The sequence below is a fragment of the Arachis stenosperma genome, chromosome 9 (genome assembly GCF_014773155.1).
Source record: "Arachis stenosperma cultivar V10309 chromosome 9, arast.V10309.gnm1.PFL2, whole genome shotgun sequence".
NCBI classification, from domain to species: domain Eukaryota; kingdom Viridiplantae; phylum Streptophyta; class Magnoliopsida; order Fabales; family Fabaceae; genus Arachis; species Arachis stenosperma.
In genome coordinates this window covers 4,982,517-5,005,231 of record NC_080385.1, presented here as the reverse complement: position 1 = coordinate 5,005,231, position 22,715 = coordinate 4,982,517, and the positions used below count along the sequence as shown (strand labels likewise).

Below are 22,715 nucleotides of genomic sequence, written 5' to 3'. Positions count from 1 at the left end.
AATGCAAAATAGCAGAAAAATCAGAACATAACATAGAAAAAGAGGGGAGGAATAAAGATGAAAGGAACTCAACCACCTTAGTTATCCTAGCGGTCGCTTTATTCTTCAGGTTGTGTTCCTTAGTGAAGATGATTCGCCTCCCTTTTGTACCAGAAAACCAATAAGCGCAGCGTCCAAAAACACCAAACTTAAAGGTTTGCTTGTTCTCAAGCAAAGAAGAACTGAAAATAGAAGAGACGAATATTATGAGGAGAGAAAAATAAAAGAATAAAAGAATAAGAGAGAATTAGGATTGGGAGAGAGAGAAAGAAAACTGGGCAGCGCAAGCGGCGCGTACGCTTACGTCACGCGTACGCGTGGGTCTCGCATTCTTCATCATGATGCGTTAGCGTCAGGCACGCGTCCGCCTGCCCTGGATTTTGTGCGATTCGCGCGAAGCCAGCCGCGCGCCCGCACGACTCTCTGTTCACATGGCTTGGGAGCCAATTTTTCATACGACGCGTTCGCGTCATGCACGCGCTCGCGTGGATGGTCATATGTGCAACTGACGCGAACGCGTCAGTCACGCGTCCGCGTGCTATAACTTGTGCTTTTAGGACACTTCCTGTCCCAAGCCAGCACAACTCTCTGCCCAAACACTTTTTTACGTCGAATTTGCAGGTCACGCGTTCGCGTTAGGGACGCGCCCGCGTGAATGGCAAAAATCACAAACAACGCGCACGCGTGAGGTACGCGGACGCGTGGGTTGTTTGTGCTAAAGGCTTCATTCTGGCGCCACTCCTGCGCAACTCTCTGTCAATTTTTATTTTTCACTTACACATGATCGACGCGTTCGCGTCAGTGACGCTTGCACGTCGTGTGCTTTTTCTCTTTTTTTTTTTAAATTATCCGGTTCCTGTTCTAAAATAGCTGCATGATCAGAAAATTAGTAAAAACTTAATAAAAATCAAATAAGAAAACTACTACGAAGAACAACTAAGACGGAAAAGAAACGATTATACCACAGTAGGTTGTCTCCCACCAAGCAGTTTTAGTTAAAGTCCTTAAGTTGGACATGTGGTGAGCTCCTTGTCATGGTGGCTTGTGCTTGTACTGATCCAGAAATCTCCACCAATGTGTGTAATTCCAATAGCTACCGGGATCCCAAACCAGGCGCATAACGCCTTTGAACAAGCTGAAGCAAGTGACAAAGTCCCAAGAGTGTTGATTGTGGGAATGAATTCCAGGGTCCCAGACCTTGCTTTTACACCCGTCTTCTTGTGTATCACCATTGTTCCCACCGGGTGGCAAGCAATCTGAATTCTCACAGAGACATCCAAACAACCTTCTAGATCCATTCAATTGAGCTCTACACCAATCCTTGCACTTCAATTTGGAGCATGCAACCATTTTGAACCTTGCTTGACATCTCTTGCCACTAACCATCTTCCTTTTATGCTTAGTGCCACAAAGAGCTCTAAGTTGACCATCCGTCTCTAGTAGCCCATATTCAAGTGGGAAAGTAAGGATTAAGGGTAGGAATTTTACCCACTTGAATGTTGTATTGGATGGTGATGGCTTTGGGAGAGGTCTTGCAAGCTCCACTCCCTTGTGTTCTTTTGTGAATTCTTCCACTTCTTTGCAAGCTTCCTCAATTTCAACGTCTTCCTCTTGGTAGCTGTCTTCTAATTCAATCTCTTCTTCATTGCTTACCAAGGGCATGAGAGGTTGTGCATCTTCGTCTTCTTCCATATGTGAGGGTGGAAAGTTCTCTAATTCACTAGAGAGTATAAACTCCTTTGATTGGTTTCCTCACTTTCTTCCATAGGATCTTGCATTGTATCTCTTGGGAAGAAATTTGCTTGTTCTCCTTCCTGATTCTTGATCATCGTCTGCACATAATTCTCTATATTTTTGACACTCGTCTTTATATCATGTAGGAATTCTTTCATGAGGAGCTCAAGATTTGATGGTATTTGAGATGAATAAGGAGATTGTGGCTCTTGATATGAATAAGAAGGAGATGATAGTTCTTGATATGAAAAGGGACATGGTGGTTCTTGGTATGGAAAGAGAGATGGTGGTTCTTGATATGAATATGAAGGTGGTGGCTCTTGATATGAATATGGAGGTGGTGGCTCTTGATAGTTGGAACATGGAGCATTGAAGTTTCTTTGGTTTTGACTTTGCCAACCAAAATTTGGATAGTTCATCCATCCACCATAATATGAATCACTACTCGGGTGTGAGTAGTAACCCATGTGATATCTCTCCATTATTTTTCTTTAGCACAAAACACTAAAAAGGATTAAACGTACCATGTGGTAAACAGGAAAGTAAAGAAGAAAGAACAGAATTCTAAGAATTAAAATAAAACTAACTAGGAAACACCAAACTTAATTTCAGAAATTAAGAAAAATATTGGTGCTATTAAAAAAATTTTTTTTTTGAAAATTTAAAATTTAATTAATTTTTTTTTCGAAAATCAAGTAATAAAAGAAGAATTTTTTTTTTAAAACGAAACAGGGGGAGGGGGTTCACATAAAATAAGAAATTTTTTTATAAAAATAGATTTTAATAAAATTAAAAGTAAAACGCCTAATCTAAGCAATCACACAACTAATAGTTGTTAATCACTGTCAATCCCCGGCAACGGCGCCAAAAACATGGTGCGGTTTTTATTAACCACACTTACTAACCGGCAAGTGCACCGGGTCGTACCAAGTAATACCTTACGTGAGTAAGGGTCGATCCCACGAAGATTGATGGATTAAGCAACAATAGTATTTGATAGGCTTAGTTAGGCAAGCAGAAATGAGTGTTTTGATATTCAAAGAGCATTAAACACAGACAAATAAATAAGTTGGGAATAATATAATGAGAAGATAGTTAAGGTTTCAGAGTTATCTATTTTTCCGGATTTACTTTTTATTACTAACTAATTTAATCATGTAAGATTTAATTTCATGGCAAACTATATGTGACTAGACCCTAATTCCTTAGACCTTCTTAGTCTCCTCTAAATTTTATTAACTACCAATTCCTTGGTCAATTAATTCCAATTAGAAGCTACATGATCAAATTCCAGTTTGCATGCCAAAAGAATCCTAATTATCCACAGATAAAGGGATTATATGTCACGTATCCCGTTAAATACAAACAATTAAAAATTCAGTATAATATGTTTTCAAGCTGTTGTTCAAGTAAAGAGCTTTTCCAAATTTTACAAGAACTCAATTAGAACATGGGTCATACTTCCGTTCCACCCAATATTCATAAAATAAAGAGTAAAAATAATTATTGAAATATAAATCAAAACATGGATTAAATTAGAAAGATCAAACGAATAAATCCATACAAATAGACAGAGCTCCTAACCTTAACAATGGAAGATTAGTTGCTCATGGAGTGTTAGATGTAAATTTGTATAGAATTCCCTAATGGAATCCCCCTAATGGAATGTACCTAATAGAAGAGAAGTCTTCCCTTTCTAGAACTCATCCTCATTAATTTAAAATCTAATATCTAAAATTAAGATAATATCTTTTCCTATTTTTCAAATTCAAATTTGAATTTAAATTAGAATTAATTAACTACTCCGCGTCTTGTAACGTGGGGACCACTTGGCTTCACTGGATCCGCACCTAACTTGGGTGCTAAAATGGGGCCCAGAAATCATCCCCAGCAGTTTCTGCATTTTTTGCACGTGGCGCATGTCACGCGTACGCGTCAGTCACGCATACGCGTCGATGATCTTTTCTGTGAGTCACGCGGACGCGTCGCTGTGTAATTCTTCAATTCACGCGTACGCATCAGTCACGCACACGCGTCGCTATGAAAAGCTCCAAATCACGCATACGCGTCAGTCACGCGTACGCGTCGCTCCTCGCTGCTATCTCCTTTAAATCTTGAGCTGCAGAAACTCCATCAAATCCAGTCGAATGCTACCTAAAATAAACAATTTTGCACAAAACTCAAAATAGCATCCATAGTAGCTAAAACATAATTAATTCTTAATTAAACTCAACAAATTAGATGCAAATTCACCAGGAAAAGATATAAAAGATGCTCACGCATCAGCAGCGTCCAACTTGTTTAGTGCCAAGGTGCTACCTATCCGAGTTCTTCGTGAGGAGGTGGGGGATAATACCTACAAAAGATTCTGATACTTAAGTTAGCAAGGGTTTTCGACAGGTTTTTAGTAGAGTAGAACGTAAGTTATACCTGGGGTTCCAGTGTATTTATAATAGAGCTGCTAACCACCTTTGTTGGAGTAGTTCTATATTTTCTGATAGATAATTATTCTTTTTATCTCAAGAATCTGTTAAGATATCCCTTCTGGACGTAGCAAAAAATATCTAGAGTCAGTTACTCGTTAGATCAAGTAGAGTTGGTCCTCCTTGTTGATGTCCGACCTCTTTAAGAGGTCGGACTTTATCGTAAAGGGCCACGTTATTAGTGGGCCTTTTGTCTTGTTGGGCCTGGCTTTTATTTATTGGAGCAGGGTATGAATAATGTCCCTATTTGAGCCTGAATCCTTTACGGGTCAGGGTCAAATATTTCACGGCTTCTGTTGTGGACGTCGGGTACTGGCACTTCGGTTTACCCGACGTGTTTGAAATTTTGAATGTTGATGGTGCTTTTAATGGTGGGCAAACATTGCGCGGCAATTTTTTCTTGAAATTCGCACACGTTCGCAGAGAAATAAAGGTTCCGTTTTTTATATCTCTTATAAAAGACCTTTCAACTCTTCTTCCCCCCCTTTTTTTTGTTTCTGAAAAACTGTGTTGTTTTTCCTTCTCACAAAGAACTTCTTTGTGCCATTTCAATCACTTCTTTTTCTTCCAAGATTTCTTTATCTTGGTCTTTGAAGAATTTTTGCTTTCGTCGTCGTGAAGAGGATCGTCTGTGTGTTTGCTTGTTTAGACGTGCCCTCCCTTTTTCTACTATCTTCATCGAGATTGGTTTTTGCTTTCTCTTTTTCTTGATTCTCATTTCTGTCTGTTTGGGACTGTTGGTTGTTTTTGTTGAGTTTTTTATCTACTACTATCATCGCCTTTTTTACGTTTGGTTGAAAAAGACTTGCTTTTGATTTTTTTGTGAGTTTGAGGTTTGGAACGTTTAAGAACATTTACTAATGGAAGACCTTGAAAGGCTTCTCTTTATTGTTGTGGCTATTATTCTTTTGTGTACTGTATTGCCCCTAATGGTGCTGTTTTGATGACGACGTTGTATAAGAGAGGCACCATTTGATTGCGTTGTAGGAGAATTTTTGAAAAGAGTAGCTTTCTTTTTGGTTTTGCTAATATACCTGACTTGTATTGGATGATTTTCGACTTCTTAAAAAAAAACTCTAAGTCCAGTGAGGAATCCAGTCCCGTCCCGCCCCGCCAAAGTCCACAGTTTAAGCGGTGCGGGTTAGATAGACTTTTGATGTGTGGCGGTTTCAATTTTTCCAGCCCAATTCATCTTTTTTGGCTGGTTATGTGAGTCGACTTGGCGGGTTTAGTCCCGTGTGTGGGTGTCTTCCTTTTCTTTCTTCTTTGTAAACTCCGATTAAATTAGTAAATAATTATTCAATAAAATTAGTTTTTAATAAGGAGGATTAGAAATGTGAATATTATATTAAATTTGGATAGAGCTCGTCGAAACGATAATTTTAACACCAATTTCAAAAAAATCGGCAAAAAATTGGACCGAACCGGACCCAAACCGGGCCCGTGGGCCCAACCGGCCAGCATTTAAATGAGCCTAAAAGCTCATTTCCCTTCATTAACGTAACAGAAGCAGCAACGCTCCCAAGGAGGAAGAGAACGCCAAACCTAACGGCAACCTTCAACACGCCGAAACTTCTCCGTCTGAGCTCCAATCGCCACACTGTTTGAGGCCACGCGTTCACCACGTCGAGCTCTACGTTTCTCTCAGAACAATTTTACTAGTAACTTGTTTAATCACTTCCAGCCCTCTTTTCTCCCAATTTTCGAATTTTTAATGGGAAGGTTGAATTTCTTTAATTTCTGATGTTTTATGATCCAATTAGCTTGAGAAAAACGTTTACTCTTGCTTATGTGAAGCTTGGGTAAGGTGATGATACAATAATTTTATTTTAATTTCATTGAATTTGAGCTTTGAGTACTAAATTGGATATATATATATATATGTGTTATGAATGTGTATTAGGTTGTGAATAAATAATTGGAGCTTGAATTTGTGAATACTAGAACTTGGAGGAAGCGGATTAGTTGAGGTTTTGAGGGCCGAGTTCTTTTATAAAAATTATCTTGGAATAATACTTTGGAATCGGCTAAGGTATGGTTTAGGTTTCTTGTAATTAATATATAATGTTCTGTGAAAACTTAGGCTAGATGACCATAGGATAGGTTGGATTGCATGTGTATATTTAATGCTTAGTATCCTGTTGATGAACATGGTTGGTTTGGTGCTTGTTGGTTAACTGGTGATTTGGTGAATTATCGATTTGAGGTATAACTATTCTGGAGGTTGTTGTGATAATGGGTATTTTGTGTTAAAAGCCTAGGATTTGTGAACTATGATTCTTAGTTGAATTTTGGTTGATAGATTTGAATATTGTATGAGTATAATTGTTGATTTGAGGTAGATTTATTGTGGTGATTGTTATGATGATGAGGAAGGGTATATTGAATTGAAAAGAATGCAGGTTTGGACTCGAAAAGGGTGGCAAAGTCCGAGTTTTAGAGGAGATGCTGTCGAAATTTTATAAAAATAAGAGATTTTGTTTATATGATTATTTAAAAAGATTTATATTCAAAGGTTATATGGTTTGATTTTGAGTTATTAAGAAAATGAGCATGTTTTAAGTTTGACTCATTTAGAAAAGAATGAATTATGTTTTGAATTGGAACTATTGATGGACGGAATGGGAGGTGTGATAATGAAAGATAAGGATTGAATATGATTGATGTATGATGATGAATGAGATGCGATTGAGAATGATGTGGATGTTGATGAATTATAATTGAATTATTTATATGGATTGAATAATTTAATGATATGAGATACGAGGTTCCCTGGATTAAGTGCCGTGGCTTGCCACCACGTGTACCAGGTTGAAAACTCGATACTCTGTTGACCCTACGACGTAAGTGTGACTGGGCACTATATAAATTCTCGGGAATGTTACCCCCATTGAGTAATATTGATTATTTGAGATAAAGCTATGCATAGACTCTTGGGGATGCACGTCGGGGGACAGTCTAAGGACAATTCAGACTTGTCAGGTTGGCTGGATAACCGACAGATGAGCCTCATCAGCCATAGGATAGGCATGCATCATATGCATATTACTTGAATTACTTGCTTGTGCATTAGTTGGGTGTGCCTAACTGTATTTGTCATGTTAAATGTGTAATTGTTACCTGCTGTATTTGTAACCTTCTTGTGCTTGCTTATATCTGTTTAATTGTCTGTGAAATACTGAAGGAAGTGGAGGTATGGAGGAATGGCAGTATGGGACTTAGATTTAAGGTTAAGTTAAGTTAGGTTTAAATATTTTTAGAAAACCACCTTTTATGGCTTTTGTTTAATACTTTAAGCTCTATAATCTAAGAGTCGGCGTTCTAGGATTGCCTCTGGCATTCCCAGGACCTTATATATTATGTGTGTGGCACCTTTACCATACTGAGAACCTCATGTTCTCATTCCATACTATGTTGTTATTTTTCAGATGCAGGTCGAGAGGCATCTCGTTAGGCGTCTGGACTCTTGAAGCGGAGTGGTTGCTGGGTAGTTTTGCTATACAGTGATGTATATATGTGTACTTAGTTTTCTCTTCACATAACTTGTTCTTTTTTATCCTCTTAGAGGTTTATGGAGAGGCAGGATTGTGTATATGTACATTTGGGTTTTGGATATGTATATGTATGTATATATGTGTATATATTCTCTAGCCAATCTTGACTTCGCTGGCTGAGTCAGGAGCTCGTTATTTTGTATCTTTGACTCTCTGTTCCTGTTTTTGGTTATTTTACACTTGACAGCTGTAACTTTCTTAGCACGCAAGTTAACTCATTTCTCGAGCCATGCGCTTTTATTTTCGCGATTTTTGTTTCCTCTATTTTTCAAGGCTCCTAGCATATTATAATTCTTCTGCTATTATATATTTACATTTTATTTTAGAGGTCGTAATACCACACCACCTCTACTTTACGACTTAAGCGTAAAGCTTTGGGTGGTAGGGTGTTACATTCTTCTTCTTTTTTTCTTTCTCTTCTCATGTCCTCTGTTGGTGTCTTTTTCCTTCTCTTCTTATCTCGTATGTAAGTGTGAATAAATATTGAGGGTATTTTTGTAATTTAATAAATAAAATGTATTATTTTTTAAGTTTTTATTTTATGTGTGATGTTCGTTTTATTTAATGAAATATTTTGTTAATTTTAATTTTTTTAACGGTAGAGATTTAATTACAAAATTTGATATAATATAGAGTCTAACTAAAAAAAAAAGAAATCTAATTGAAAATTTAGTAAAATTATAGGGACCCACAGATAGAATTATTAAACCTAAAAAAATTGTTCAAATTAGGACTCAACAAATTTCAAATATGATTTTATTCCTCTAGAAGTATCTGAAAATTGAGGGGGTAATTAACTAATAGTCTAGTTTGACAGATATTTATTTAGTGCAGATAGTTAGTTAGCCATATTTAGAAAGTAATCTAGTTAGTAAGCTTTTAGTTGGTAGTTTTTTGTTTTGGTTGTCATGCTGACTCAGCAAGTGGTTGTGCATGAATGTAAATATTCCTTGCCCGAGTTGGTAATGACTAATTAGAGAAAAATTAGAGATCAGAGAGCTGCACTCCATTGTATTTGAGAATTCATAAATCAAGTAAGAAGTTTAATTTCTTTAGTGTTTTTGCCTTGCTTTTTGTATTCTTCCTATTTCATCTTTTATACTCACTTAGCTTCCATATCCTCCTAATACAACCTATATACTTAAACATTTGGCAACTCCAATAAAAAAACCAAAGTTAATGTTAAAAATGAAAACAGAAATGAAAAAAAAAAAAAAAAGAATGTAAAGTGGCATCACTCCAAGATCGTTGGGGGAACGTAAAAAATAAAGAGAAAAAAAAGAGAATGTTAACATTTTAATAAAAAAAGTTTATTAATATTAATTCAAAGATAAAATAAATACAAGATTAAAAGTATTAGTTATCTAACATTTTTAGTTAAGAGAGAGCACACACTTCTTAAGAAGACTACTATATTAGGAGAGAGGCTTAATATAAGATTGTTGTATGAAGGTCTAAAAAAGATAAGAATTTGAAAAGAAAATGTGGAGGGGGGTGGGGATAATGTTTGCTGTGCAAAACTATAGGATTTTTTTTTTTTCTCAATTTACACACTAAACCAGGTTTAGAAACCTCAAAAAAGCATTGTAGTATATACCAACTCCCCTAAATCTTTATCAAGAAAAAGCTGTGTAGATATCAAACGAACTGCTATACATGCCAATTCTTGGCTGCATCGATGCCAACAATGAACACTCATTTAATTTAGTCATGCTATATACAAGTACTAGTATATATAAATTTTCTTCTTTCAGTACAATTATTAGATAAATGATTATGATAATCTCACTAAAAAATACAAGACACAAAACTTAATTTGTTTGATGATAACTGAATATAACAGATCTTGTTATATATAATAAAATACAAAACGACAAATCAAAAGACAAAATAGCTAACTTGCTAGCTAGCTTGAATAGCTTGAATATAGAAAACCTTATTACAACAAACTGAACTTATAATGCAACATAATTCCCAAGCTGTTTTATTTTATTTCTGGTACAGTAGTACTAGTATTAATTAGGAATGAACTATGAACCTACCTAGCTATGGGAGTGATATCAGTACTAATCAAGTTCAGACTAACCTGCTCAACTAAATCTTTATTTTGAAGGTCACAACTATTATGTTTTCGACCTAATTCTGCAGCCAAACACTCCTTTAGCTCTTTCACTATATCACTCATGTATGGCCTTTCCATCGAAATGGTAGACACAGAGGCCATTGCTATTTCAACCGCTCTCCATGCAGAGTTACTGTCAAAATCTCCTTCTAACCTTGAGTCAACAACTTTTGTTATATCCCCTTCAGCAGCCATGGAGTTAACCCGCTGACTTATATGATGAATCATCTCTTCTCTTACTGTTATCACTGGCTGACCTGTGATTATCCTTAACAGAACTACTCCAAAACCATACACATCACTTTTTTCTGTCAATCTGTTTGATGTCGTGTACCTAACACAACGAATCGAATAATAATTTGATTAGTTAATTTTTGGTTATCTCTTATAAAATTTCTTTCAATAATCAATGTGATGGATAATTAAATATATCATTGAAATTAAGCACATACTCAGGATCTAGGTAGCCTGGAGTTCCGGCTACAATTGTCGATACATGCGTATCTCCATCAGTAGCAAAACATTTGGACAATCCAAAATCAGCGAGTCTGGCATGGAAGTTTTCATTTAATAGAATATTTGTGCATTTTACATCTCTGTGGATTATAGGTGGTTTACAACCATTATGCAGATATTCCAATCCTGGATTTAAGTTTCCACCATGTATAGATAGTTATTAGTTAAGAGCTAAAATTTGACGAAAACATTAAATTTACATATAAATTATTTTTCTTGCGCTAACCTTGGGCGGCATCTAATGCTATTTGAAGTCTATCTTCCCAATTCAAGGACCTTCCGCTGTTGTTTTTTCCTTTATAAAAAAGCAAGAGATTTCATAGTGTTAAAAAAAAAGTAATATTCTTTGTTATATACTCTATATAAAATAAAAGAATTTTTTAGTTAAAAAATATAAGATCAATTATAAATTTTAAAATATAAAGATTTATTTTTAAATTTGATAAAAATTATATAGACTTTCTCATTTATTCAACTATACTAAAATAGAAATAGGTGTACGTGATCACACCTGAAAGATGTTCATCTAAGTTTCCATTTGCCATGTATTCATAGATGAGCCCTATATTAGTTTCTTCATTGCAGTAGCCAATAAGAGAAGTCAGATTTCGGTGATGTACTCTCATTAGAAGCTTAACCTGTCATTCAAAAGCCATTTTTTGTTTTTGTCAAATACAGCAACAATATAATTTAGATTGAGAATTCTTTCACTTGTGGATATTTTGAGCACTTGCCTCTGCAACAAATTGCTGATATCCATGCACTGAAGATAGGGAAAGCATCTTGACAGCCACTTGAATGTCCTCAATAAAGCCATGGTAAACTGTTCCGAATCCACCTCTGCCAAGAATCCTATCAAAGTTGTTGGTCATCTTAACAACCTCATTAAATGAATATTGTCGTTGCTTCGATTCCAATTCTGTCCCCTTCATTGAACTACGACGCTTCCCAAGAATAATGTTCGTAGCAGCAGCTGATTTTCATGAAAATTTTCAGTATTCACAGATTATTTCGAGTTATGGAAATCAAATTCATTCGTCTGTTTCATAAAAGATTGCATATATATGATATTTAGGACTTAGGAGCAGTTACCATATCGCTTTCTCTGGTGAAAGATTATAACTGCTGCTATAATCACTAGAAGCAGTAATATCCCTGCAATTGATGCTACCACTGCAATAACTGCATTATTCTCTTTCTTTCTTGTATCATTTGTTTGCGGGTTGCATGAAGTTGATGCACATAAATTTGGATTTTGCCCCACACTAGAATAAGCATTGATAGGACAACAAAAAGTCAGAGAAAGGTTATGTTTGGTTACTCATAACTACTTAAGAAATTGTGCGAGCATTTATGAGAAAGTCTAGGGGGCTAGCACTTTTATTGAAATCTGGCCAGCACTTAACCATCAAAAGGAAAATGAGTAATCCTACACTATTAGATGTCATCTCACACCGTTAAAAATATTGATGATGGCTAATTGATGGCTATACAAGATAAATTCTGCTAGCCCCTAGCATTTCTCATTTAGTTAATTAGTAGTAGTATGATATATATAAGCAAAGCATCTTCAATGTCAAATATATATTATTGATTCTTGGTTTTAAGTATTTATATCAAGGATAATATACCTCAAGGATAATAGACCATCACTTTGTTTTTGAAGGAGTTCATTTGAAACTGAACCTGTTAGGGTGTTGTTAGCCAAGTTTCTGCAAAGGCAGAAGACAAACATGACATCCTTTATCAAATTTTATAACCAATAAAATCATGTGGACTTACAAGTATTCCAGCGATTGCAGTTGTGCCAGAAAAGACGGAATAGTCCCACTTAAGTTATTGTTTGATAAATCTCTGAGATGGCAATTCAAATGCACAATTACAATCCAGAAAGAGAAAAAAAATACAAATGTAATCAAATTATTGAAGTGCATTATACATATATATGGGTCATTGTAGTATGATTATATTATGGTGATTACTATGATTATAGTATTTTAAAAATTATGACTAGAATTAAAATGTCATTTTTTTATTGTTAAACAACATTTTTTTAAAAACGTTATTTAATTTATTAAAAAATGTGATTTTAATTTTAATAACACTAATTAATATAATCACCATAGAATATATATATATATATTAACCAAATGAGATAGACGAGATAGGTACTCACAAGGATTTTAACATGGTAAGCTTGGAAATATCAGGAGGTATATCTCCGGTCAGTCCACTTGAAGACAAATTCCTTTTAATATTCCATTTCCAAAAATATTAATTATTATTTCAATAATGAATTTATGGTTGGTTTTTGTAATTAAACGGTTAAATGGTTTCTAATTTATGTATTATTATTTAATGAATTATAAACTTACAAGGATGTGATTCTCAGAAAGCCATCAAAAGAGCTACAGTCTACACCTTGCCACTTGTATGCAAAGGGGGCACATGGATCTCCTTCCCAGTTTCTACTGTTCACCCTATAAGTCCTCTTGATGTTTGTGACTGCATCCACTGGTGTGTATATATATTCATCATAATCAAGATTCAAGAGTACACGAGAAGCAAGCTAAATAATAATATGCATACAAGAATGAAAAGAAGAAGCTAATTAAGTTTAGACAAAATTAAACAGCAGCAGAATATACCATCATCTTTTTGGGTTTCTAACTGTGATGAGAAATCTTTCACTGAATAAATCTCAAGAGCATTGATGATGGGTGGAAGGGAGGAAGATTCTGTCCGAAAAAGGGAAATGTGATACTTTTTGCTTCCATACCAAGGGACTTTAGAATAAGTGGAATACGCATTAGCGTATAAGAGTTCCACTGTTGCCCAAAGCACGCCATTTATGGTGATAGTGAATGAACTTGTTTGATTTGGAGCCACCTTCCGAAGGTCAGCGAAGTGTAAGTAGAAATAGTATTGGTGCTGAGTTTCATTGTTATGATAATCTTCCTCCCAGTAGAAGTCTAATGAGGCAGTAGCATTTTTTGGTGTAGCTGAAGTCTCCAATACAACAACTGGTACTTTAAAGTCATTCTGACCCAAGTCATCGTTGCTAAGTCTACTGCTTAATTGTGTCCACTTTTGGTCCCAATAAGGCTCCCATATCCGGTCATATGGATCATCTTTATACCTGGATACCACTTTCATTAAAATTTAATTAATATTTAATTAAAAAATATGTAATTTTACATTATTAAATATAATTTTATACTAATAAAAAATATTAATAATAACTAATAATTACTATAAATCACAAAATATATTGATTTTTTAACACTAATAATAATAATAATAATTTAACTAACATATGTCTTTGAAACAGATAATAAGATTATTGTTAATAAATTTTTTTAAATATTTTTTTAATAAATATAAAATAAATACATTAAAAATTTAATTTTTTATATTTTTAATAATTTTTTTAATTTATAATTTTTTTTGAAAGAAGAAACAAGCTCAATACATTCGGTAGAACGTACGAGATAGAAAATAAATACGAAGTAACTCTTATGTCATTTCTGGTATAGCCATCAGCAAAAGGAGTTAGTTTCACACTATTTCTTAGAGCAACAAAACGATCTAGCAACGCAATTCACTACAACTATTGCTTTGTTTTGAAAAATGAATTCATTTCTACATATCGTCCTCCAACTCTCAAAGTGTTCTTTTATGGACCCTGGGATGCTCCAAATACGACCCACATGAGTAATTCATGCACACCATACTTGCCAAGCATACTCACACGTAACAAACAAATGTTGTACAAATTCAACTTCCTTGTTACACATAACACAAACATTATCATTCTAATCAATGATGCCAAATCTGCTCAAGAGGTCCTTTGTATTAACTCGACCTACTAGCACAAACCAAATAAACAACTCAACTCGAGGGGGCAGAGTCTTTTCCAAATTCTATTTGTGAACTTGTAGCTAAGGATATCATCCGTCAAAGTTTGTTCTTGCAAAACTTGCACAAATGAGTTAGTAGTATAAATGCCTTCCTTGTTAAATTTTCATACCACTCTATCTTGTATACCTGCTATCAATCTCATAGCATGCAAGATATCAAGTAATTGATTCAAACTGTCAGTCTTCTATTGGCGGAGTTCCCTCCATTGGAAGTTTCACACCTACTCTATCCCATCTCAAAATCCACAGTTCCCAATTACAAATTCTTTGTTATTTGAAATCAAGAAGAGCTTCAAAAATGATTTTTTTTTTTTTTAACTTTCCTGACTGTAACCATGTATCATCTCAAATTTTGGTTGATCTACCATCTCTTACTTCCATAACAAGTCTATCAATTATCTTTTGTCTGACATTTTATCCTTCTATTTGCAGGTAATATATATCTCTCCATAGGCCCCCTTTGCTAGTAAAGCTTGAGTAAACAATAACTGGCTAGGGTTCAAATTATTGTAGAAGCACACAATTTTCTTTCATAATGGACAATCTTTCTTAGAAAATCTCTACCACCACTTAAATAATAAGGCGGTGTTACGAACCATCGCATCTCTCACACCTAACCCTCCTAATTTCTTTAGTATCTTAACATGTGTCTTTAGAGTACAACTTAATTAAACTCTAATAATAATAAGGGTTAAGTACTTTTTTTGTCCCTAAGATTTGATGTCAAAATCAAAATCGTCCCCGACCTTTTTTTTTATTAAAATCATCCTCAACATTACAAAACGTTATAAAATCATCATTTTCTACCTCAATTTTAATTTTTTTGACCAAATTACCCTTAACAATTAATAAAAATAATATTAAAAAAACAAAAACAAACCCGCCAAACACCTGGTCACCCCCGATATCTCTTCCTCCCTATCCCCTTCCTCCTACTCTCTTCGAACACCTCCTTTCACCCTAAAAAAAACCTTAATTCTTCTTCTCTTCCTTTCTGCTACCTTATCATCTCCGCCCCGCCTCCTTGTCCACCTTCTTCTCCCTCTCCATCATCACCAATCTCAACCCTTCTTCTATTGGCGTTGGCCTCGCCTTCTTCATCTCTTACTATGACCACTCCCTCGGCAATCCCGACCCCTCCTTAACCCTCAACGACAACTATGTCAGCATTGACCTCAATGGTGTCGTTTCAGCTCAGGCTGTCGATTTGGGTCTCCTACTCCAGTGCGGCCGCCACCATCACGTTGTGACTGAGGTGGGAGCTGCTTTGTCAACGTCGAGCTCTATCACCCACAGCTACGACAGTGTCAGCAGCAATAGGTTTTCGCACGTCACTTCCTTCTTCATTTTTTTATTTTTTTTATTTTTGAAGAACGTAAACATCATTTCTTTTTTTATTTTTTTAAGTTCTGTTGTTGCTGATTTTGAATCTGAAGTTGCGGTTGATAATTGTTATATTGTTGTTAAGTCTACAATTTTTGTTGATTTATTTTGTGGATGTTGTTGTTGCTGTTGATTTATTTTGTGCTTGTTGTTGTTGCTGAATTTGCTATTGTTGAATTTACTGAAATTGCTTGATTTAATTGTTGTTATTGCTGAATTTAGTTTGTGGACAGGTGATAGTAATTTATGATGATGAACAGGTAATAGAGAGAAAAAAGGTGTGATGGTTATGGTGACAGTGGACAGTGGTAATGGTTATGGTGGCCATGGTAACGACATTGAGGAAAGGGAGAGGAAGAGAAATGCGTAGCGATGATGATGATGATACAAGAGTTAGTGGTGAGGGTAAAGAGAATTTTTTTATTTTTATTTAAGGACAAAATTATTCAAAAAATATCGTTTATAGATAAAAGGACGATTTTATAACATTTTGTAACGTTGAAGATGATTTTAATATAAAAAAAAGGTCGAAAACGATTTTAATTTTGATCTCAAACCTTAGGGACAAAAAAAATATTTAACCATAATAATAATAATTTTATCTTTTCTATTAAATCATCAACGTCACTTTTATCACTACCGTTCTTTTCATTCTATTCCGTTATCTAGTTTAGGATTGGCAATATAGATAGCATAAGTTAGGGTTTAAACTATACTATAATTCTATCCGTGAATTTAAATTCTCTTTAAAACTCAATCTTATTTTATCCGCACGTTGAAAATATCTTAATCTTAATCTTATTTGAATCCTAAAATTTCAAACTCCATCTTACCCAACTTTACTCGAAACAAATCAAAATTTTTCAATCAAACATAACATTTAATCATTTCATATTGCATAAACATACTAATAAAATATAAAATTAAATTTATATGAAAATTAAAAATAACAAAAACATAATAATGATCATGTTGAAATTATAAAAAAAAAAGAGAGGGTGTGGGTTCACATAAATATATGACAAACACATAACTAAATGATAAAGGTTTTTTTAATTTAAATAAAATAAATTCTTTATTTATTCGTTTAAATTAGGATACAGAAATTTACCAATTTGTGTATTTAATTGTATTTTTATTAGTAAAAAAAGCGAAAACAAAAATTACAATGTTTATGCTAGTGTTTGAAGTGAAAAAAATACATATATATATTTTTATGATCATCTGAGAGAGAAAATTATGATCATCTCCCACTCTTCGTCGTAAATTAATTGATAATGATTTTTTCTCATCTTTTTTTGAGTTTATTATTGTCAGATTTAAATTCTTTAAATTTTGAATTTTATTTTAAAAGATAAAATATAATTTTTTATAATTTATTTTATAGATGGAACAAAAAAAATAAAAAAAATAATTTAAAAGTAAAAAATTATGCTTTATCTTTTAAAATAAAAATTTAAAATTTAAAAAATCTAAATTTATTTGCCGGCCTTGATCGAAAAAATAGGGAGAAAAAAATTGCTCCAATCCATTGACCATTTTCCTTGTTGCTAACACCAATCTAAATATTATCAATTTTGTTTCCACCTTTTTTTACCAGAAAAAACACAACTAAATATTTAAAACGGCAGAATTGTGTAGTATTTGAATAAATAAATAATTTATTTTATTTAAATGAAAAAAAACCTAAATGATAAACACATACGAAAGAGAAAAAAAATTACAAAATATTCACGTACCACTATCGAATTCAAGTGTCCCTTAAATGATGTTCAATTTTCTCATTCAAAATCTCCTCTGATTCTGCTTCCTCTTTATAACTTATTACTTATAATCAATAGTCAATGGTTATTAATTATAATCAATAGTCAATTATATAAACAATCTGTTAGGATATTAAAAATATAATTATTTATGTTATTTTTTTATTTATTTTGTTGAATTTAAAAAACTTGAATTTAATTAAAATAATGATCAAACATTATTAAAATATTGTTTAAAAAATTATTAAATTATTATTTACTTTCAATATATTGTTTAATATTTTTGTTAATGTGCAAACAATTTATGATTAGGCCAAATTGAATCAAGCCCACTGTGATTTAAAGTTTGTTCAGCTTTTAAGCAAAATTATTTCATTCTAAGTGGCTGAATTTTTAAAAGAATAATAAAACAATTAGATTAAGAAGCTAATACAAAGCCCAAGTTAACATTCTCTTGGTCCAACATCATCATTGATCCGAACTAGAAGAAGAAATGGATCAAGACTTGGTTCGATTACCTACTTTTCTTATGATTGGAATTCAAAATTCAATTTGGTTAAATGTACTCCTTGGTAATCGAAACTCAAAATTAAATTGAGTTTATTGTGCATTGAAAGCTTCTCTCTTCTCTCTCCTCTCTCCTCTCTCTTGTTTTTGCTCATGTCAATCCATTAGAAAAGAAGATAGAAGAAGCTATAGAAGAAAAAAGGCTATAAAGTAGAAAGATTATTAAAGATCTTTACTTCAGAAGGAAAGATTTTAGAAGATGGCTTTAAGATTTTGATGCCAAGAAAAGAAACAATTTGCCTCGGTGAAGAAGCAAATCTAAGTTGAAAAAGTTTAGTTACATTTTGTTCATCAAAGAAGAAAGATAGCACGCTGTGCTACACGTAGGAAAAAGCAAAAATGAAAGGCAAGCAACTGTCTTGGGTCAGGAGCTCATCAAAGGTCCGAATCTTTTCTTGGAGCCAAAGACAAGATCAAGGGTTCAGATTGAAGGAGTTTGATAAAAAGGGTTGAGAAAGGGACATGCATGTTGGTTTTTGATTTTCTCTCTCTCTCTTTTCTCTTTGTCCGAACCACTGCTGCTCTTGGTTGGAGAAGAAGTTGTTTGGTTGAACCGTTTTCAACCTTGGAAGCTTCCCCTTCTATATTAAGGGTGAACGGCCAAGGGTTGAGATCAAGGAGAGAAAGTGAAAGCACAGAGTTCTCATAGCTAGCTATCCGAGCTTCCTAAGTTCTTCTCTTTCAATGGTATTCATTTTGTTTTCTTTTTCTTAGTTTTGTCTGTCTGTGTCTCATAGTGAAAAAGGCAAATATGGTAAAGTTTGTAAGAAAAAGCCAGTGAGAGGAAAAAGGTAGTGATCAAAATTAGAGAAAAAGCCAAAGATGTCTCAGAGTTTTTTTGTACATCTTTCTGCTGTGTTTCATGATCCTGTGGTGATTTGTCCCAGATAGAAATGGGTAGTTTCTAGGGAGAAATTGGTGTTTGTAATATTGTGAAAACATAGTGAAATTACATCATTATTGTGATGAAGACTGGATGTAGACCACATTACACCTAGTGGCTGAACCATGATATATCTGGTGTTAATTCTTTTTTCTTACTCCTTTCTCTGTTTCTGTTTATCAGGAGACAAAAACAAAACTATTTCTCAATTCGGTACGAGGCAAACAAAAATGTTTCTCAACTCAACACGAGACAAAAAGCAGAAATATCTCTTAAAGTTCTTTAAAAAATCAGAAATTAGTATTAAAAAAAAGGGGACTAAGATTCAACCCCTTTCTCTTAGCCACTGATTATCATTAATTTTAAATTTTTAAAATAAATGGTATTATGACATAGTTTTAAAATTATATATATGTCCAAAAAATAATTTTTATTTGAGAAAAAATATTAAAAATATAACTAATTGATGAAATATTATTGTCAGTTTAAAATTTTAAAATGAGTGATATTATCACATAATCAAAATAAAATAAATGAATGATAGATTTTAGCTCAAATTAAAAATAATTGATGAAATATTACCATCTTCACCAAAGGCACAAATCCAACACATGCCCAAATGAGAGCATCGACATTCTTATGAATAAGTACTTATTTATTTAAATGATGAACTTTAATACTAAGTGCTTGTTTGAGCGTCATTATTTTAATAAAAAAAGATTTTTTTAATGAAAAAAAAGATTTTTTTTATTTTTTAGTGTGTTTGACAAATTTCTAATAATAAAAGTAAAAGCATTAGAAAAATAAAAAAATATATATCTTTTTTGAGAAATTGTAATTTACATCTTTTTTTAAAAGATCTTTTTCTCTTTAAAAAAAGATATTTTTTATGTAATAAATAAATAAAAAAGTATTTTTATATTGTTATACCCAAACATAATTAATAGATAAAAAAATCTTTTTACATGAGATATCCAAACATAAAATTATTTTTATTTTTTTTATAAAATTTTCTAAAAAAAATAACTAAAAAAAAATCTTTTTTTAAAAATTCACCCAAATAAATTCTAAAAAATACCCTAATAATGTAATAGTAGGATATTAAGAATATTATCACCACGCTCTTCAAATAGAGCGGAAAAGCTTCACTTCCTTTGAATTTAAGTGTGAATATCAAAATCATTGTTAGGAGCTTGATCAACACAACCACTTCCTGACATGATCCAAGACGCACAGACACACTGATATACAGTCACAGAGTGACACACACAAACACACTCATACAGCACAATAAATTTGGGTTTCATGTATAGTGGGTTAAATAAGTAAAAATGTACAAATAAAAAAGCTTAAAACATAAAACTATTAAAAATGAAAAAATAAAATTTATTTAAAATATTGAGAATTAAATTGAATCAAATTAAATATTTTAAAATTTTTGATAAATATTAAAAACAAATTGCATATATAATTTATTTTAAAAAAATATATATATCAGGAACCAACGTTTTTAATATAAAAAATTAAAATAGAGAGTTGGTTAGTATTAGTTTAAATATAAAAAAATGTTAGTCATATAACAATTATCTTTGTTCTCATAATGAAATTCGTACATATATATTATAAACTAAATACTCATCTGTATAGTTTTTTCTTTTGTATTTTATAGTTTTTCACTTTGTGAAGATACGATGAATTCAACCAATGTAACAAGTAATAAGTTTCTATTACTATTAAGTTGCAAATATGAATCAATTATATATATTTGAAAAAAAGGGACTCGCCTGTATGTTAAGTTGGTGATACCAAAAGCCAACCTTCGGAATCGTGCCAATGATGTAGATCGGTCTTCAGTGACATAAGTAGAGTTGGCATTGTCCAAAATCCTCATTTCTATAACTGAAATGAATGGGATCCCTGTGCCTTTGTTAACCATACAGATATGGATATAATCCGTCGATAGAGTGTGTATAATTTCATAATTTATGCTGACTGATGAATCTGTAAATTTCACCGTGTCCCAAAAATGAACTCCAAAATAAAGATCAAATTCTGGGAACTTATTAAGACCATCATAGTTTCCGTACAGGAAACTAGCTCTGATTAAATATCTAGTAGCACTAATTACATTTATTCTGTAACAGTTTCTTGTTCCATTAGGAAAACTTCGAAGATAAGTAAAGTATTGTGGATGAGTAGTCTTATCTTGGGGCGACACAGTCTTACTCACACCAGAATCAATAAAATTAGCATCTGAAATGTAATTGATTCCGGTGCTCTTCTCAGTATAGTTGGAATTTTCAGGTAGTCCACAATCTATACTAATGAATCCTGCTAGAAATCACGAAACTTTATTATGTTAAAGAAATTGCAAAATTTAAAATGACTGTTCAAATTTTAATAAAAAAATGCTAGAAGGCTATCAAAATTTCTTGTTTTTTATTATCATATGAGATGAAATATGTTATTGAACTGGTAAATTAAAAAAATTAGACTAAAAAAATTAATTAACAGTTAAATAATAATTAAAAATAATAAATTACAATGACACTCTACTATTTTTTATTTTAATAAGTAATCAAACCTGCTGATTGATCCTGGCCTTGGACCGTGGCTACGAAAGAAAGAGCTGCAAGTAGTAGAAAAAGAAAATTCGCGATCTTCTTTGCCATTGCATGCATATCCTATTTTGTTTGGGGTGACAAAGATGAGTGGTTCAGTGCTGCTATTTAACTAAAGCTCAAGATTTTTAATATACAAATTATGCGATTTTAAAAATTCATCCGGAAGGAGAAGGAAAAAAATTCCTACGTCAGCTTCTATATTATTCCTTCTTAGGATTTTTTATTTATTATTTATTTTGTGGTAATAATTTATGGTGAATACTTTCATGATGACATTTTCACACGAAGATAGTATTGCAGACTATTAGATAAGTTGATATAATTGACTAAATATGTTTAATTAACTATTTAAGGGTCCACAATGTTATTTTCATATAAAGATGTCATTATGTGAGTATTTTTTATAATTTATTGCTTTAATATATATTGTAATTGAATAATTGATAGTCCCATCAGGCCATAAACCAACCATTGAATTACAATAAAAACGATGAATGACAATATATACCAATTTGGTCTTTTTGTTACAAAGTCTACAGCAAAGTATAGGTCTTCAGCTACAATATAATACATACCTTTCAAACTACCTAGCTTTGATTTTGTCTAACGTCGAATATATATGCGATATTATTATTATTATTATTATTATTATTATTATTATTATTTGATGAGAGTAGAATAATATTATTTTGTGATTTTTAATAAAGTTGACCCGTATTAAGGAGGGAAAAATTTTCCTAAGGGAGCTTCTATTGTTCTTTCCTAGGATTTTTCTTTTTCTTTTGTGGTTAGTTATAGTTTATTGGTTTAACATATATCGTAATAGATAGTGCCATCATGCCAATTTGGCCTTTTTGATGAAAAGAGGAAAACGAGAGAAAGAAAAAGCCAAGACTTAGCAACTCAGTCTACAGGTAAGTATAAGTCTTCAGCTACGATATAATATACACCTTTCAAACTAGCCTGGCTTTAATTTGTCTCTAACGTGGAATATATATGCCGTGTGCTTATTTTACTATTTTTATTTATTATTATTTAGTGATGGGACCATGGACTTCGACACTTACTCCATCGGTACATCCAACGGAACTCTATAAATTATATCACCTTTTTGAATCTAGCGCTCT

General features: G+C 32.8%; 1 protein-coding gene across 4 annotated transcripts; it reads right to left on the bottom strand.

Moving 5' to 3' along the window:
* Positions 1–9,606: 9,606 nt before the first annotated feature.
* Positions 9,607–21,698, bottom strand: LOC130950466 (probable LRR receptor-like serine/threonine-protein kinase At1g05700). Of its 4 annotated transcripts, none has more exons than XM_057878962.1 (13): positions 21,549–21,698; positions 20,749–21,295; positions 13,097–13,587; positions 12,824–12,962; positions 12,625–12,696; positions 12,231–12,302; positions 12,080–12,160; positions 11,541–11,713; positions 11,183–11,421; positions 10,960–11,086; positions 10,675–10,743; positions 10,385–10,574; positions 9,607–10,266 (listed from the first exon to the last, which is right to left on the bottom strand). In XM_057878962.1, the coding sequence occupies exons 1-13, from the start codon at positions 21,643–21,645 to the stop codon at positions 9,849–9,851; spliced, it is 2,715 nt and encodes a 904-aa protein (XP_057734945.1). In that variant the 5' UTR covers positions 21,646–21,698; the 3' UTR covers positions 9,607–9,848. The 4 variants fall into 4 exon arrangements, with proteins under 4 accessions (XP_057734945.1, XP_057734944.1, XP_057734946.1 ...); XM_057878961.1 differs by having other exon boundaries at positions 20,749–21,298; positions 21,549–21,683; XM_057878964.1 differs by having other exon boundaries at positions 10,027–10,266; positions 10,385–10,480; positions 20,749–21,298; positions 21,549–21,683.
* Positions 21,699–22,715: the final 1,017 nt, after the last annotated feature.